At 42.6% G+C, this 18,997-nt stretch overlaps 1 protein-coding gene across 3 annotated transcripts in view; it reads right to left on the reverse strand.

Annotated features, from left to right (window-relative positions):
* Positions 1-18,997, reverse strand: part of COL16A1 (collagen type XVI alpha 1 chain) — an 831,382-nt gene that overhangs the window by 203,800 nt on the left and 608,585 nt on the right. For all 3 annotated transcript variants that reach the window (XM_086955641.1, XM_086955640.1, XM_086955639.1), the window contains exons 35-41: positions 10,332-10,367; positions 9,314-9,367; positions 8,637-8,705; positions 1,162-1,215; positions 718-744; positions 353-406; positions 145-192 (exon numbers count right to left, since the gene is read on the reverse strand). In XM_086955641.1, coding sequence (XP_086811767.1) covers positions 145-192; positions 353-406; positions 718-744; positions 1,162-1,215; positions 8,637-8,705; positions 9,314-9,367; positions 10,332-10,367 — 342 coding nt within the window. The remainder of the gene's footprint in view (positions 1-144; positions 193-352; positions 407-717; positions 745-1,161; positions 1,216-8,636; positions 8,706-9,313; positions 9,368-10,331; positions 10,368-18,997) is intronic.

An 18,997-nucleotide genomic window follows, 5' to 3' on the forward strand; every position in this document is an offset into this window, starting at 1 on the left:
AAGGGATGAGAGGGTGAGGTATAGACAGGAGAAGAGGTAACAAGTTAAAAGTTTAAATGAGAGAGGGGGAAAGAGACTGGAAACATAGAGCAGAGAAGAATATAACAATAGAGATGGGAGAAGAAAAGGCAGACGAAGACGAACCTGCAGACCCAGCTGCCATGTGTTTTCACTCCCCATTCCAGGCGCACCCTGCGGAGCCAAAAGAAGTAGCTTAGTTTAGTAATGCAACTGCGTCCCCAGAGTGCATAGGATCTAGAACAACCAGCACCACAAAGGTCTGGGCCAAGGGCCATGCATCCTTAGCCCAATAGCAAGGCAGGCAGCATCCTAAAGAAGACCAAGTACTTACGGGCATTCCAGAGAAGCTTGGGGAAGGCTGGCAAGAGCACTCCCCACGATCACCCTGTAAAAAAAGTGCAAGAAGATTAGCCCACCTTTGGCTATTGGATAAAGGGTCCAGGACTGTGATGTCACACGGTAATCAAAGGAGTTTTTCTTATCTGTTACTGGATGGACAGTGAAGATCCTTAAAAGGAAATCCTCAATAACCATATAACCCATGGGCAAAAATCTGTGTTACTCTATGCAGACATTGATATCCCTAACACACTTAGTAGAGAGGCACATCTCCTGATTCGACACAAACATCAGCTGCTTATCAAGCAGCTCAATATAACGGTAATGTACAAAGCAGGTAAATAGCACAAAGCTTACTTTTTCTCCTCGTGCTCCTTTGTCACCCTGTTGAGATCAAAACACATTAAATGTTAATGAGAAAATCAAAGAGAAGGAAAACCTAGAAGAAAGGACCTATAGCAAAAGAAGGAGTGAACAATAGGAATAAAGAGAATTGAATAGAAGATGTAAAGAAGAGAGAAATGTAAAGGAAATGAAAATAAGAACGAAAATAGAATGCATTACAAGAAGGAAAAAGAGCAAGGAATGAAGACCGGGCGAAGAAGTAAGAAAGAGAGGCCATATGAAGGAAAAAGAAAGGAAGAAGAAAATAAGTGGGAGTATTATGGCATGCGATCAGGCTATAGATGAAGAGAAAGTCCAAGATTCAAAGCAATGGAGAACATGATGAAAGGAAACTTCTTTTGTTGAGGCACCGACGGCCGACATGGTGGAGAGAGGTGAGGTGACCGAATTACATACCGATACTCCATTCACTCCGGGGATGCCAGGTTGCCCTTGCTGTCCATCACGGCCCTGTGGAGAGGTTCAGTAGAAGAGATGTTACTGCTGGTTCGCAAAGAAGCAAAGCGAGCAGCTGAACATGGGTGTTGTTGGAAATGACTCTTTTTAGGGTGCTTTCCCTCAACTTTTTGCTTTTCTCCCTCCTGGTTTTCCTTAGATCTATGTGCTAGCCTTAGGACTTTGAGCACTTTTTACACTGCCCCTCAGTGCCGAAGCACTGTGCTTGTTATATACATTCTGATGATTGGTGTATACATAATTGTCTGGTTTGTGTTAGCTGTACGTCCCATGTATAGGGGTAAAACATATACCTATTTATGTACCAATTACTATTACTTGGTTTGGCATTTAAAAAGCTACTTGCCAAGATTCTGAATGTCTCTCGCTACATTGGAGTGCACCCTGGGGGAAGGGTGCGGTGTCAGCAAGAGGTAGGGCATGTATGCATGTGTGCACAATGAACTGGTAATGAATGGCATCAAATGGTGTGTTCAGAACTGTAGGGACTGGTACTCACGTTGGATTGACATAAGGGATTTGTGAAAATGCTATTGAGCTGTATTTCCTATCTTGTTCAGTTCCTGTAAAACAGCCAAACGCTCATGTCAAATGGTGTTTCTACCGCAATTGTGCTGTGATTGTCGAGGTCTGGGACCCACATCTTTTTTCCTCAAAGAGGACTTCGTAAGGAGTCAGACCACCCAAGGATTTTCTCTGCATGTTATTGAGTTCCTGCTGGACCCCATATAGGTGATGGGCCCAACTGCGATCTGAGCCTAGTACCCTCACTGTTAAAGACTGCTTTAATTCACAGTGTTTCTTCTTCACAATTGCATTTACTCCATGGTATGGAGATATAAAATGCAGGGTCCCACCCAAACGTCCCATGGCCTCTTTTTAAGCCCTAGTGCTAAACGCTGGACCCTGTTCCGAATGAAATGTGCCATCTGCATAAGTCCTGATAAAGACTCAAGGATCCTTTATAACAGTTTTGGTGTCAGCCGCCCGCTGTTGCCATACCCATAAGAATCGAGATCAGGAATCCACTGCTGCCAAGATGTACTTGTAAGCCCCATCTGATGACAGAGCACTGCAATGGTCCAAATAGACACAAGCCAGAGGCTCGATTGAAATCAATAGAGGTATCTGGGGTGGATTAACTATGGTGGAACCCTTTATAGGCTGGTAGATGTCACTTTTATGGACAAAGTCCTTGGTCTGTTTGTAGAGACCTGTCCACCAATAGCACTGCTGCAATAATGAAATTGTCATCCCCACACGTGCAGAGGCCAGACCCTTGTGTGCAGCATGTATTAACCCCAATCTGCTATCAGTGTTTGGTATTACTCTAGCTCCCGATCCAGGAATGTGAGCATATAGAATGGTCTGTGCATCTAACTTGAAGGAGTAGTTGGGCAGGTGGGTGTCGTCGCGAGCATCATTGACAGCCACCATGATGTCTCTGTCAATCCTCGTGCTAGAACGTGTAAGTGTAGCAACCAACTGCAGCAGTATGAACTGTTGCTTTTGCTGCTTCTTCAATCATGGAATTCCCTGCAATGTGAATTTTCAACACATTGGTGACTCAATGTGCGGATTACTTGAGTCCATGGCAAGCAGTTTTTCAGCTTTGCCACCTGTTCCCAAAGCATCTAGTGCTTCATTGTGCAAACCTTTGAATCTCTGAATCCATTCTGGCTCCAATAGTGTAGATATTCATTAGAGGACTGGACAAAGTAATATGATTCACACACTATAAGTGTGGGGAATCCTGGATCTGTATTTTCTAGTGCCAGGATTAGAGCCTTTAGATCTGCCAGCTGCAATTTGCAGTCACCAAGTAACTGTGTGTAGGTTTTCTAAGGCTGAAATTCTCCATTCTGCATGCGTCCTTTTGCAATTGCACATGCTGCTGAGTATTGGCGCTTAGTCCCTAAGGCAGGCTTGGCAGAACTGTCAGTATATATGATGTAATAATATTTATCTAGAGGCATTATTTCATTAGGCAGAGGATATTCTTGTTCGTACTGCTGAAAAACATGTGTTAGTGGTATAGAATCATATCTGGTTGGTGATGGCCTCAAAGGTCAGCACTGGCGTCATGACAATTATTCGTTTATCCTGAGCCAGGGTTCGCTCTCTTATAACAGCAGTCTGCACTGCTGTCAGGATTTTTTCAGTAGGTGAAAAACGCATTTCAGCATTAGAGTATAAATGCAATTCATATGCATCTGGTACTGTGTCACCTTCATTGCACATGACGTAAGTATATCCTGATGCCCACTCGATGACGCACATCACCATGTTTATTGTGTTCACACGTGTGTGTAAATGACATGTCAGCTTGTACGGAACATAAAATATTTGCGTGTTCCTGCACCCAATGTGTGCTTCAGAAGTCAGCAAGTATCATGTTGTAGAATGGTTTAACCCATTTTGCGTAGTCTGGAATATATGTTCTACCAAAGTTTAGGAACCCCAATATGGATTGTAGTCCTTTCAATGTCATTGGAGGTTAAATCAGCGTACATTTCTCTAAGAAGTGCGTTGCAAGGCTTTTACCTGCACAATTTATAATTTTTTTTATTGAATTTGTAGCCCATGTGAGCAAATCCTAGCACTATGTGATCTACTTTTGTCAAGTGTTTCATGAGATCATCATTTATCAGATACATGTCATCGGCATAGGACAACACCTGATCACCAACATTTTGAAGTTGCTCTGTTACTCTGGCTGAAAACAGCCCCGGGCTATTCTTATACTCCTGGGGCAATCAACAGAATTGCCTCTGAGAGCCTAGTGCTAAGAATCCAGTTAGATGTCTGCTTTCAGGCGATATATTCTGGGTGTTCAAGTTGTTCTAGGATTTCCCTAACTGTTTTTTAGCTTGATGATTAATTGGGTATTGCCATTGAGGTTGTGGGGTCATCCTCATCCGGATCTCATGATAAGGGGAACCATCATCCCACCCTACATGTTTTTGGTATAACGCAGAAGCTTGTATTAACACCCACTCCATGGCGTAGTTTCAAAGTAACTGCATGTCTGCAGTGTTCTGCAATGTTTAATGCCTGATCATCTACTTTTCCAGTCATAACTAAAAATTAATTAAAGAGTGGGTAACACAGTGGAAATTGGATCCTTTAAGAGTTCAAGCTTGAACAGCCTACAGCCAATACATAGGAGTTACCTACTCAGCTGAAGAGGATTTTCCCTACCAATATGGACGTCTCTGGTTAGGAGATAAGTAGGGGTCTCTTGGAGGAGGTAGGATTGAACTGCTCAGGGGATCCAAAAAAATAAGAACCCAACCAACGTTAGCGATGCCATGTCATGTAGTTTTCACCCTACGGTAGGAACTGAGCATTTGTGGACAGCATAACTGTTGAGATTATGCCAGACTAATTCCATACACCCCCTCAGGATATATCTTCCTGTAGGCCAGCTAGCTCACAGTGCCACCATAAGTCCTGGCAGGTAGCAAATGGTTCTGGCAACTACTGAACATGACAACCTTGATTCTCCAGGAATCGTGGTAACAGATTTAGAACCCTATTACTCAATCACTTGTGCTCTCCTTCTCTCAGAGAAATATACAAGAAATACACAGTGGGACGTTTTCAATATTTATTGAACCAACGTGATTCTTGTATAATATGTATTTGTTGCAATACTAAGTAGTTGGATGCAAATTAAAGTTATTAGAAGTCTTTGGACAGTGAACATAGTGAAAAGTTCCACCATTGTGCTGAAACTATGTATATCCATGCAAGCATATAAAACAATATAGAACTCTGGCATACTTCTACTATGTGTCCCCTAACCGAAGTGTCAAGGGCGTGTGTATGTGTCGTGGTTTCGAGCTGGACACCCCTCGTAGAGATATCAGCAGGCTGCTGGGCTGAAGCATCAGCATGTAGAAACATTGTCAATAACAGCAGAGCGCTCCTCTACCAACACCCGAAAATGGATATTTATTTATAACCAGAAGCATTCTTGCCTTGGGCCGAGATCTTGGTCAGGTAGCCATTGTTTATGTGTTATAGTTAGGTCTGTCGCAACATGCACAAAACGATCACATTTGCACAATGTATGTATTAACCGTTTACATAATGTGTCAAGGTATCATGATAGAGTTCTTGCGAAGTTTGTTTGTAAGCAAATATAGTTTCCTAAAAACTAATCTGCACTGTCACGTTTGCAAATGTGTGGCAAAAGTCATTGTGTGAGAGTAAAGGCATCTTTAGGAAGAAACCTGTGTATATGTAAAAACGGCAGTGTTTCCGGCTAGCCCTAACTGGGACACATGACAGGAGAGTGGCAGTATAGTGTTTATATCGATAAGTTAGTAATGGGAAATCCTCTCCTGTGGTGCAAGTGGATTTGATATTACTAACATGAAAATACCACTTTGGGAAATTGGGCATTTCTGTGCTTCTGGTTCTGTGTGCCAATCAGCCAGTCTCCAATCCAGATCAGGGTGCTTGGGGGACAGCTACATCTGTGCATTCAAGATAAAACGGCCATAATCGAGGAGCTCAAGGGAAACTGCAGACATCTGACTCTGAGGGGCATTTCTAGGACGAATATGTGAGGGTGTAATTGGCACCAGCATTCCAAGGGGTAGGGTCTTGGCTCCCCTAAAGATATAGATCAAGCCTCTCAGGGTAGAATAGCAGACAGGACAACATTTAGAGAGGGCCCATGTATTTAAAAGCTGGCTTTTGAAATGATCTCATCTTCAAAGGCCCGTGTGGGTATAACTACACTGGGCTCTGCACTCAGAAGTTAGAGACGTTTTTGGGATTGGAACCTTACTACGCTGGTTTTACACTGGGACATTCACAAGTTAGGGAGGGGTGTGGCGCCGCGGCCAGGGTGACTGTCTCCGGAAACTGGGGATCACGGTTCGATCCCCGGGGCCAGCGGCAGATTAGCCCAGCACCATGTGACTCTGGACAATAGCCTGCTTAATCTTCCCGACGGCCCCCAGCGCCTAAAGACCCTCACGGGTGATGGTTTGCGCTTAACAAATGTGGATTATTATTATTATTATTATTATTATTATTATTATTATTATTATTATTATTATTATTATTATTATTATTATTATTGGGGTGGGTGAGACTACAACTGGATTATCTGCAGCCTTGTCGTGGCCTGGGGCTTATCGTGCTCCAGGGAAGGGGACTATCACTTGGTGGATTTTGTCTGGAAGTTACTGGTCTGCAGTTAATTGACAGCTGTCATGGCCCGGGTCCCTAAGCACTCTCCAAGTGCCGGTTCGTAAGCCTCCTGTCCACGAGATCCTAGGGAAACAGGTGAAAGTGATCATCAGTTTGGACAAAGACCATCCTGACACGCATCATAATAACACTGTGCAGAAGAGTGTGCTCGCAAAGATCAGCGGGCCACCTGAGGTGTTGGAGCGTAAGGAGTTTGAGGAGTGAACGGAAGTTTGCCGAGTCCGCGGGACCTGTGCTTGCAATTGGAAACCTGGTCTAACTTGCACTCAGTAGCGTGTGAAGTACAAGGAGTGTTGGGGGACATTTGCTGAGTCTGCGGGACCTGAGCTGGAAGCCTAGACTGTATCCGACCTCCAGATTGGGAGGACAAAAGGGCCTGACATCACAACCTCCATCCGAGGCCGCTGGCTCCCTGTCCCCAGACTCACGCCACAAGGGACTCTGTTGTGGAGAATTTCGTGACCAGGTGCCCACGGCTGGTTGCCTGGAGCAACTGTTGCTGGCACCTCCGTTTGAGGGGAAACATTTCTCCAGCTGGAAAGCACACCAGCTTTTGGTGTCACAGTCTATTGCCTCCAGGGGGGAGCTGGAGGGGGGGATAGTGAGTGCACATGTATGAAGGTGCCGCTGAGTGTCTGAAGGCATAATCTGGATGGACAAAACCCAGTAACTGTTTTCTATTGCTTTAGGTGTCCGGTTAATCGAATCAAAGGGCCGCCAGCAGAGGCAATGTGTATTGTTGGTTGGTGCCTTTTGAGAGTCTGAGGGTATGGGTCAAAAGGCGAAGTTTAAACCTGTGATTTCTTGACCATTGCAACTGTATGGAGTATGATATGTTGGGAATGTCGTGGTTAATGAATACCTAAAAATAGTGCTTATATGTTCATGTCATTCTGCTGCTAATGGGAGAGTTCTACAATTGCATATAACTGTAAAATATATATCCTCTCTACATAACTTGGAAAAAAGCATCTCTAAACTACATCATCTCTTGTGGACATCTTATCATTACACAGTGTGTATGCTGTGTTGATTTCAATGCGTGAGTAATACAAAGACCAGTGCTTTATATATAAGGTGTTACGTTTTTTGTAGTGTTCACAATGTGTTGTGAGGGTGGTGTTGTGCCAATACTTTACACTTTAACCCTCAGGATAGGCCTGCCTGTTCTGTGCTAAGCTACCCAAGGGTGAGCACAGTTTATCTGACAAGTGCATTGTACTGATCCTATCTAACATCGGTCACATCCCTCTTGCTGTTGCATGTTTGTGTAGTGAAAGTTCCTAGCAGAGCAGCAAGCGGAAGGAGCAGACACAGGTATAATCCCAGTAGTACTCCCCTTAACACTACAGCACTTGTCAATACCCTCTCTGAACCCCAGAAAGAACGAATACAGACAATCCCAACTAACTAGGCCCTCTGTACCCAATGTACTCTCCTCAGTGGTGTGCTTGCCTTACCCTGCATTGCTCAACTGGCTCTGGTCTGAAAGAGAGCTCAATGAGCTGAGTGCCCACTGCAAAGGAATGTGGCTTTATGTACAATCCAGTACCTTGAACCTTGGCAGGGTCAGTCCACTCTATAATGCCTCTGATACAATAAGTATCATTGACTTGAGCGACAACAACATCTACTATATGTGTCAAGAGACAATTTAATTTGTGGTGAGCGCTAGGTAAATGAGCAATGTTGACAGAATGGCCCAGTCGATTGAGCTGAGTCACATTTATGTGTAGTTAATCCATTTCTAAAGATCTCAGTCTTGGCCAATAAGGAACCAAGCCACAGGAAATATTAAGTGACAGTCGGGTGTGAATTGGTCAAATGGGATAAGAGCCCAGGTTTGCCGATGTCCACAGCATGCAACCCAGCCCCTAACCAAGGCCTTCAGCAGAGAACAGGTGATCACGCCTGAATGGGAACTTTGTGCAACTCTGCCTCCGCATCTGTGGGATGCTTCCCAGGGTGCATTGCTCTACATGCAATGCATGGCAGGGGTTGCTGTTTGAAAAGCCCCTGTAAGCTTATAACCTGGTTGTAATATTATTTTGTCCTGTAGTGTTATGTACAACATTCAGTCAATTCCCATACTTTGCTATGATAATGTATTAATTAATAAACATTCAAACATTATCAATCAGTCACATTCTTAACCTCCCAAATGCATGAGAAAACAGCAAACTTACTGGGTTCCCGGGGATGCTGGGGCCTCGAGGCCCAGGGGGACCTTGAACACCTCTCTGCCCAATGGTGCCCTAGAAACAGAGCGCATGAGAGAGTGAGAGAGAGAGAGAGAGAGAGCGGGTAAGGTGAGAGTTAAACCGTAGCGACTGTGGGTCAACCGCTGGCTTTGTTCCTTTGTGGCTGCGTCCTACACAGTCCAACTCCTTTAAACCATCTTGCCAAATAAGGGGCTCTTAAAAAATAACAAACATTGAGTGCTGAGGCTCTCATTACGAAACAGGTGGGTGATAGAAGAATGCTGAATTACCCCAATCTCCAAGCAGTGCACAAAATTATCGCATCGTGTGGGTTTTTCGCACACAGTAATATATATTAACACATGTGAAGAAAGCATGCAGTCTTATTACATATTAACACATGTGAAAAAGTCATATTCAGTAATGAGCCAAGATATGACATATAAGAAAATAGCTTTCCTCTACATAGGATGACACAAAATAAGTCATTGCAGGTTTCCTGTACATGTTGGCTCTTCAACAGAAAATTTCTCCCTACATCTAGGGATTTAGGAAGAGCTAGGAATCCTTGCTACCGCCTAGAAGTGACATAAATATATCACATTAACATGAACATATCACTGACTCACCAAGGAAGGATACAAAGTGCCACACACACTCACCTTTTCTCCTTTCCCTCCCATGTATCCTGGAGGCCCACTTGGTCCAGGGGGTCCCTTCAGAAGGAAAGAACATGGTAAGTAGAAGCTTTTCCTGGGCATATATGTCATTGTGTCTACATTCAGCACAGCCCTCCATGATAGTCCCTGGACATTTTAGCTCACTTCTTAGTCCTGCACCTCTGCATGGTTAAGTATGCATTTTCCACCTTACTTTTTCTAATCTCCTTCATTTTCTCTTATAATTGCTGATCTGTGGAACAGCCAGGTCTTTGAGGGTCTGGGGTGCATCACAGTGTCAGACACACTAGTTATTATCTCTGGCTAGAGCCTCCTGCTATTCACTTACCCAGGCCCTGACCAACATATTCCTTGCACCAACCTCTCTGATGTCACTTCCATCACATCGTTATCCCAGACTCCACTTCTCACACACCTTAAGACCCAACCATTCTTGTCACCTAGTACTGTAATCCTAATCCCTCCCCTCAATACTGTATTCTGCCATACCTCATTCCAAGCCTTTTCCCTTTCTTCTTGTGCTCTTTCGGGTATTCACCAGTCTCGCTCTAGATGCACTCAGACCACAGCCCACAGATCTAGCTCTCTTAAAGGCATCTATCCGTATTGGGCTTTCTTGTGCTGAGCTCGAAAACTCATGCCTGTCAGCTCCAGAGAGTCACGCTCCACCCCCTGGTCAATCCCCTGGGGCTGCTGTTTCTTCCTTTCCACATTTCTGTCACCCTTTTATTTTGAGAAACCCAACTCTGCTGCTTAAAGCATCGGGTGCTGACGCTAAGATACTATAAAAACATTACCTCCGCTTCTTGTAAGACCGACTTTTCACCTTCAGACTGGAAATACAGTCTGTGCCTAGACTTCCAAACCCCAATAGATAGCAGCAGATACATACAACCAAAGACAGCTCTACTCTTTCTGCACTAATTCAAGTGTTCCACCATTCACTCCTCCCCCCAATGCGTCTCTCCCTGCCCATTAGACGGTAGCTTGAAACACTTACTGGACTTCCAACCAAACCTCGTGCACCACTTTCACCCTGAAAACCAAAAGAAACAGAAGAAAGTGAAGACAGAGAACCTGTATTTTCCATCATCAGAGATGCAACTCTGTTATAAACCAAGCAATGGTGTCTGTTGCAATTGCCCCTTTGGACTGGGTAATGGTCAATTTATCCAAGCCAGATATGGCACGCCACCCTCACCCAGCAAATATACATTACATTTAAAGGTAGGGTTATGTATGGGAATCCTTGGAAATGATTTCACAGAAATAACTAAAAATGTACATTTATTATCACACTGATTACCTTAAAAATAGGTATATTTACACACCCGTGGTAACTCTCGTTTTCATAGTCCTGCAGGTGCTTGAATAAAGGGTGCTGGAAAGCTGGGGGCATATGTATGAAAATCCCTGTTTGCGATTCTCAAATAGCGATTTTTTGAGAATTGCTATTTGAGAATTGCAAAAAGGGATGTATGTAAAAAATCGCAATTTTTTTGCGATTTCTTAGTTTGTTTTAATTGTGATTAGCAAATTGCGAAATCGCAATTAAGGAATATTTATCCATTCATTTCTATGGGCTAGGAGGCCCATAGGAATGAATGTGAAATCATTTTCAATTTGCGATTCGCAATTTGAGAATCGCAAATTGAGAATAATTTCAAGGGTGAAAGGGTGTCATAAGGACACCCTGATGCACCCCTGAAATGAACATGTGTGCCCATATGGCGCACATACATGCCCTAAGGGCCATATGGCGCACATACATGCCCTAAGGGCATGTATGTGCGCCATATGGCACCTTCACAAATGCCACAAAGTGCATTTGTGAAAGAAATCGCAAATTACTACCAACGTGAAGGTGGTGGTAATTTGCCATTTCTTAAGGAGAAATCGCAAAAATTGAATGCTTGTTGCATAGCATTTAAGGAATCACAATTTGCAATTCCTTAAATGCTTACGCAAAATTAAGGAATCACAAATTTTGCGATTCCTTAAGTTTGCGATGCGATTTCCCTACTACATACCTTTTTGCGAATTTCTAGTCGCAAACACTGCTTTTTTGCGAATCGCAGTGTTTGCGACTTAAAATTCCGTTGATACATCTGCCCCCTGGTTCCTTAGCATTCTTAGAGCTTAGAATAAGCTGCTAGGATTCTAAAAGCAGGTTGTGGGTTGTGTTCTTCCATCTCTTCTCCCACATGTTGTCTGCCAACAATGGTACTTTTTATATATCAGGAAAAACCAAAAGGGATTGTAGATGGGTTGCATGTCTGAAGGGACTGAAGGAATACCGACACAGGAATTACTATGGAGTGTAAGACTTGCTTCCCTGTAGACCTCGTTTCAAGGCATTGGTATCTTTCATAGATTCACATGCTTTGCGAGGATTCTGTAGTTTCAGAGTGGAAATCCTTGTTTCAATGAAGTAATATTTACAAACTGTCACAACATTTTTCAAACACCTGTCTTGAGGCTTTTCCAAGGCCAGGCAGGCTTGTTTTATTCTAACTGCACTTGCAGTGCTGACCGAGGACCTCTACCCCTAACACTACTTTTTGAGAGAGAGAGAAAAACTCTGTTTTATTTAGACCTTAGTCTTTAAAACCAAATCGAATAGAATTCAGGATAATATACATAATTAGTTATTAATAAAACAGTGTACAACTTTTGTTAAAATCTTTTAAAAAAAGCATAAAACATACAGAACATTCTACTTAAAATCCGAATTATCTTAGACTTGTAAAGTCAGGGCTGTTCATTATCTTCATCAGTCCACCATTGCTATAAGGAGATTAAAAGGTATTAAAACCCATTGGACTTATCCTGCCTGAGTTACTCTTCTTCATTTATTGTATACAGGGTGACTGGGGTTTCTCACTACACTTCTTTGAGCTTTCCCCTGACTATTTGATTAATTTCTTTCAGGTAATAACCCAAAGCTGTAGCTATTTCTAGATATTCCATTCTTAGCACTAAATTGATTGCTTGGGCTCTCACTCTTGTGTTATATTTTATGAATATAGGTCGCAGAATCCGTTTTCTCACTTCTACCCCTAACACTACTTTATAGATTATCTTTTTTTAATTGAATTGCAATCAAAATATACCTCAGAGACAAACTAAAAGCCTCTCCATTTTAAGGATCCCCTGTCCTATTTCAGTATCCACCCTGGCATCACACACAAGAGAGATATTACCGCAGAATACTTTATGAAGTCTCCATGTAGCTGTTCTGCAGACTTCGGATTGGCAATTGCTTTTGAAAGCGTTCCTCAACTGGAGTGTTGTGTGACTATTTCAGACTGTTGTCTGTTTGTCTTGCTTTGGGCAAATTTAATGTAATCTAGCTGCTATCTGGCTATTGTAGCCTTTGCCACTGTACGTTCATTTTTATTTCTTTGAGATGCATAAATATTAGAGGCGTTATTCAGAAATCTTTTGTCTTTTCCATATAGTGTTTTAGGGCTTCTTCGATGTATATTTACGGTAGACCATTTCAGCTATATTTGTAAGATTATTTATGGTAGCTGTCTATAATAGAGTTTCAATGCAATAAAAAACATTTTTGAGGTGAATCTTAAATGAGTCCAGATGGTTATTTAGCTGATGAATTAGGACTTGTCAGCTGAAAATGCACCTTCTCTCTTGCCTGAGTTGATGGCCACCAAGAGCCTTAGCAAAGGGATATTTGGCCTTCCTCTGCTGCTTTGTGCTTTTATCGTGTATTAGAAGGATTGATAGTGCAGATGCATGCTCCTTGATCAGTGCATGCTGTGGTGTAGTATATTTGTAGAATTTTGGAAAGCTAGGCCCACATTACGATGTCGGTTGGACGAGCATCCGAACAATATCGTATCAGGATGGAGTCTACCCAACATGTAGTAGGAGGCTTCACCTGCCATATTATGATTTGAATACTGAGAAGGTGGTCGGAAGCATGCATTTTTCAATTGTGGCTTGTGCTGCAGCTCGGGAAAGGGCTGCTGCACAAGCCACACTTGAAAAAGGCATGTTTACAAACATACCTGCACCGTGTGCCAGGCACCACATGGTGCCTGGGTATTGGGGGGCACAATGTGTGCCCTCCAGGTCCCATAGTGGAAGCCCAGAGGAATGGGGGTAGGGGAGGGGGGTGGAGGCCCTACTCGGGGCCCCCAAAGTCCCTTTCTGTCTGCCTTTCATGGTGGTTGGACCGACATGAAAAGACAGAGAGAAACAGACATTGTAATCCCAACAGCGGCGCCTGAGCAGGCACTGCTCCTATTGTAGGGATTCCGGTCCCACTACTGCTCTGACGGGCTCTTTGAGCCTAATGGAAAAAGAGCAGTCGGTCCCTCAACCCTATGCCTCTGACCGTCGGATCATAATCCGGCAGTTGGGCCCCTTCTGCAGATGTCGGTGGGCGAACCACCGATGGCCTGTCGGTGGCGAAATAAGGCACTTGGTGTGCAGATGCAGGTCCTTTGTGTTGGAATGGAATGCGGATGATGGACATAGATTATGGAATGTGGGTTGAGGGATCGGCAGTTGTGATGGTCAATGTAGAGAGTTAAATTTACTACTGCAGCCACTCCTTATGAATTGATGACATATCTTGAATAAATGTTCTCATTCATGAACTCAGCCAGGTACCATCTTTGTAACACTGGTGACTAGTCTTGAGGAGTGGCAGAGGACCTGTGCTGGAAAACTTTTGTGAAAAACCCATATTAATTGCCTGACCACCCTCCTATTCTATTGGGTGTGTAATATAACATAAAGATTGTTCTGAATTGCTGTAGTTTTAAGTTTACGGAATTTACTGACCCCTCTATAGTTTCTAATGCTGCAATTACTCCTGTGGAAGTTATATCGCCTGACAGAACACTGCTCCATTTCTGCGCAAGATTCAAACTATCATTAACTCTTTGCTGATAAAATATCTGGTAAATAGTGCTAATTGATGACTTCTTGGGGGACTGGTAAAGATCTCTTAATAGATTCGAGCTCGCCGATATTTTTAGCCCCCTACACAGCAAGAAATAATCCCTAATTTGCAGATATTTAAAGAAAAGCCAGCGAGGAAGAGTGAAGGAGCTTTGCAAACTTTCAAATGTGTGAAACTCATTTGTATTATATAGATGTCCTAAGCGCTCAACACCATAGCTAGCCCAAATCTTACCAATTGGGTTGTGATATAGTTCTGGACGAATTGGGTTTTCTCGCAAGGAGAGATATGCATGAATTAGAGGTAAGGAGTATTTAGCTGAGATTTCACACCAAATATAGACTATATCCCTTGTAGCCTTACATTTAACTCTTTTGAAATAATTGGGATCATTAATTCGATATAAAAACAGTCTGCTATCTGAGCTGAGCGGTAACCTTTAACAAAAGTCAGGGTTGCCCACAACTAGCAAATTGCGAAGGCGTTCAGCAAATCCAGCCCAATAATACAGCTTGAAATCCGGGAGCTGTAACCCGCTCTGGTTATAAGGAAATGTAATGTACCGTATTGCAGGCCGTGCCGTCTTATACCCCCAAACGAAGCTGCCCAGAGCCCCCTCGAGTTTTAAAAAAAGGTCATTTGGAACCAGTGAGGGTATTGTACGAAACAAACATAAACATTGGTAATATATTCATTTTGTTATGATATTGCTCCTTCCTATTATACTGATGAGCAGCTTATGTCAATTTTTGTGAGCTTCTGGCCATGCGTTGTAGCAGAGGCTCATAGTTTAATGCAACAATTTGCTCTATCTGGGGTGATATCTGCAACCCCAAATATAAGGCAGTCAAACAAGCACCAGGGACCCGTCTAACATATTGAAAATTAAGAAGAACTTGTGTCTTACTAACATTCAATTTATATCCCGAGAAGATACCAAATTTGTGGGCTTTCTCTCTAAAATGATTCAGTGCAGATGCTGGGTCAGAAGAGTAAACTGCTACATTACCAGCGTACGCAGTAACTTTTACCTCGCACACTCCTGACCTAACTGGCTGAATATTGTTAAAATACAAGCAGTGTATAAACTGCTCAAAATATAAAGCAAATAGCAGAGAGGACAGCAGGCACCCCTGCGGAGTCCCCTGATGTATCCGGAAGGGTGTAGATACCAACCCACCATTTGCCAGCTGAGCCCAATAATTATTATATAGCACCTGTACCCATTTGCAGTAGCGACCATTCAATCCATAAGCCGAGAGTGAGGAAAAGAGACAATCCCAAATAACTGGGTCAAATGCATTTTTGGCATATAACAATATCATCCCGATATTAATGCCTAGTTTCTTTGCAACATCAAAAGCCACAATTTCCGTGTTGGCATGGGCTGCAGTGTCCCTACCTAATAAAAAACATGCTGCTGGCTTGATACCAGTCCTGGCATAAGAGGAGCCAATCGGGCGACTAAGATCTTAGCAAAGATCTTGGTATCTGCGTTTATAAGAGAACTAGGTCGGCATGAACCACACTTCTCTGAAGGCTTCCCCGTTTTCTTTTCTTTTTTAAAAAGACGATATTCCTCTTATTCCATGAACTAGACAAATCCCCACTGTGCCCTATAGATTGAACAACATCTCTCAGGAGGGGCACAATATAGTCCTTAAACACTTTATAAAATTCCATGGGAATTAAGACATCACCGGCTGCCTTACCAGTGGTCAATGTAGCCAAAGGCCTCCAAAGTTTTTTCACAAGTGGTTTCCCCTTGAAGAGTCTTGACTTGTTCAGCTCTGAGTCTTGGGAGGGTACAACCTGGTAAATATTGACTAAATCCCATTTCATGAAACACATGGATTTGACCATATAATTTCAGACAGAACCCAACAAATCGTTCCAATATTAATTGATTCTGTGTATATAAAGCTCCATCCTCACCCTTAATAGCCTTAATGCAACTTCTAGCTTTTTTATCTGCCAATTTATGCACCAGCACTCTCCCTACCTGCTTGCCATACTCATACTGGAGGAGGTGGTGTTTATTGTAACCAGCAGCTACCATCTCCCTTTATCTACTTCCCAGGCATGAGAGCTTCTCAATCAGAGAAAAATATATTTTCTGTTGCTCTTGCCCCCCCTGCCTAATACCATCAGCGAGCAATTCTTCTAACTGTGTAACTACACACTGTGTTGCCCTCATGCAGAGTTCTTTATTGTTATTTTGCTGGTAAATATACTGCTGAGTAATAGCCCTTATAAAGGCTTTTTTTATAGTATCCCACAACGTCTGAGGGGCTGCAGACCCAACATTGTTTTCTATGAACTCGGATCATTCTTTTTGAACCATCAATATGTACTCCTTCTTCATGAGTAAGTGGAGAGAAAAAAGTGTGCCTTTGACAACTTTCATCCTACAGACTGAAAAAACAACAAAATAGGATTATGGTCCGATGTCACTCTAGGACACAGTTCCATAGCCGGAGACTGTAGTATCCTATCTTTAACTTAGCCAAATTGATCTTAGAATATTGTTTGTGTGGAGCAGAGTAATACGTATACACTGCCACTGTTGCGTCCCTAAAGCAATGTATACGTGCTAGTTCAAGAATGGAGGCCCTAACCTTCCTCATTCTTGAAGGAGCATTCTGTTTAGTCGAATCAATGGTGTAATCCATAGTGCAGTTAAAATCGCTCATGACTAGTAGTCCCCCCTGCCATTACTGATAGAGGGGAGAAGAACAAATGCCCAAAATGTGGATTGAAGGCTGCTAATTTTTTACATATGTTTGTTACTTACCCAGAATTGGGGATATTTTGGAAAGAAGTGAGCAACTATATTAGAAGCTGTCTTGGCTCAGAGCTGCAATTAACTAATAAAGTGATTATGTAGGGCTGTAGCGTGGTAGCAGATGTAGGGCTAAAAAGCCTTGTTTTTCTCATAATTGTTACAGCTAGGCTGTACATAGCTTGACAATACCCCCACAAGAGTAGATGAGTGGTGGATAACCCTTAGAGGGATTTTTACGAGGGAATTTGCTTTAGCTAGGACTAGGGGGATTACGCTGTATTAAAAAAATTGAACAAATATGGTGCAGGTTTAATTGGGATTCAACTTGATTTAATTCGATCTATTTTGCCTAAAAAGTAATAATAATAATGTAGCCCGAATTATGATTTGTCTTCTTCACATATCTAATCACATTGCTCACAGTACACTATGATGATTATTCACAACTTCTGGTTTGACATGAAACATCAGCATGATTGTATAGCTTCTTGCTTCATTCATTTTTATGTATTTTATCTATATGCATCTCAAAGCTTTTTTGTTTGTTGATCAATTTGACGAAAAAAAAAGAAAAACCTGTATTAAATTCCTTATAGGCCAGATGAGCCCGTAACAGCACATTCTTGTTTTCTTGCAACTTAATTTATTGATTTACTTTATAGGTTGCACGAATCCAGCCAGCCATCTGGTTTTAACAAGCTAAACATCAAACTACTACATGAAATGTACAGGATACCATAAGTAAGCACTGCGATAATAGTAATAGTGGGTTATTGGTAGGGGCAAATGTAGGTCTGCCACTGGCAATAAGGCCACTAACAAATGGTAAGACTCAGCAAAGGTCTTAGAAAATGATTCCTATGCTCAACCCTTGGTAGCTTGGCTGCAAGCAGACAGGCTTAACTTCAAAGACAGGTATGTAAAGCATTTAAAAACACCATTTTAGTAAATAATCACGACACAACACAACATAAAAATCCAACACCAATTTATAAAAATAGGTAATATTTGTATCTTTTAAATGACAACAAAACAAACAAAACCACTGAACCAGAGATCTGAATTTTTAGAGATTAGTCACTTTCTAGTGCTTAGAAACCAACAGTGCCCCTTCTAGTCATTTTGTTTTCTCTGGCAGGGACACACCTTTAGAAATTGTTCTGGAGAATTTTCTCACCACTGTGTAGTGCCGCCTTCTCCAGCAGGCGGGATCCAGTTAGAACTCCTTCATGAAGTTTTGCTTGTGGGTCCCAAAGTATCCAACACACAATCCAAGGTTCCGGAATCTCAAATAGGGTCCTTGAAAGTGTGAACCTTTAATTCCGCAATCCACTTGAACCAAACCCTAACAAATCCACTGGTACTCCAGGCTGGGAATTCTTTTGGGGATGTCCAGGTGAGCTCTGTTAGCCTGTAGATTGCAGGGAGTCCACTCTTTAGTCCTTTTGAAGCAGGTTTGATCCACAGGGCTGTAGTTTCGAATGGTGGAAAAAAGGTGCAAACTCAGAGTACTCGCCTTTGCAAATGCACTTCAAAATCTTCAGCGCAGATAGACCCTTCTGATTCTCTTCAGTTTCAAGCAGTAGATCTGGAGGGCTCTGTCCCTCTCACATACTTATTACAAGTTCTCTGGGTCATGCAGAAGGTCACTTCTGACCAATGGGAGCAGGGTAGCTCCTCAAAGTTATGACCACATCCTGTAGAGTGCGGATCTATTTTGTCCCAGAGTGCATCACATCTTTCAAATCCATAATGGCTGATTTTCCACCAAGTAGGTGCTGCCTAAACACGCCTCCTAGGATAGCTTGTTTCCATAGACTCTCCTCCTACCATCTGCACATACCTTCCCTAATCCTAGGTCTGGTGGGGGTCAAAAGTGTAAAGTGGAAACTGACACTGTGGCCATCCCTCTGCCTTTGAAGACCATGGTTTACGACTCCTCCCTCAG

The sequence above is a fragment of the Lissotriton vulgaris genome, chromosome 2_1 (assembly GCF_964263255.1).
Source record: "Lissotriton vulgaris chromosome 2_1, aLisVul1.2, whole genome shotgun sequence".
Lineage (NCBI taxonomy): Eukaryota > Metazoa > Chordata > Amphibia > Caudata > Salamandridae > Lissotriton > Lissotriton vulgaris.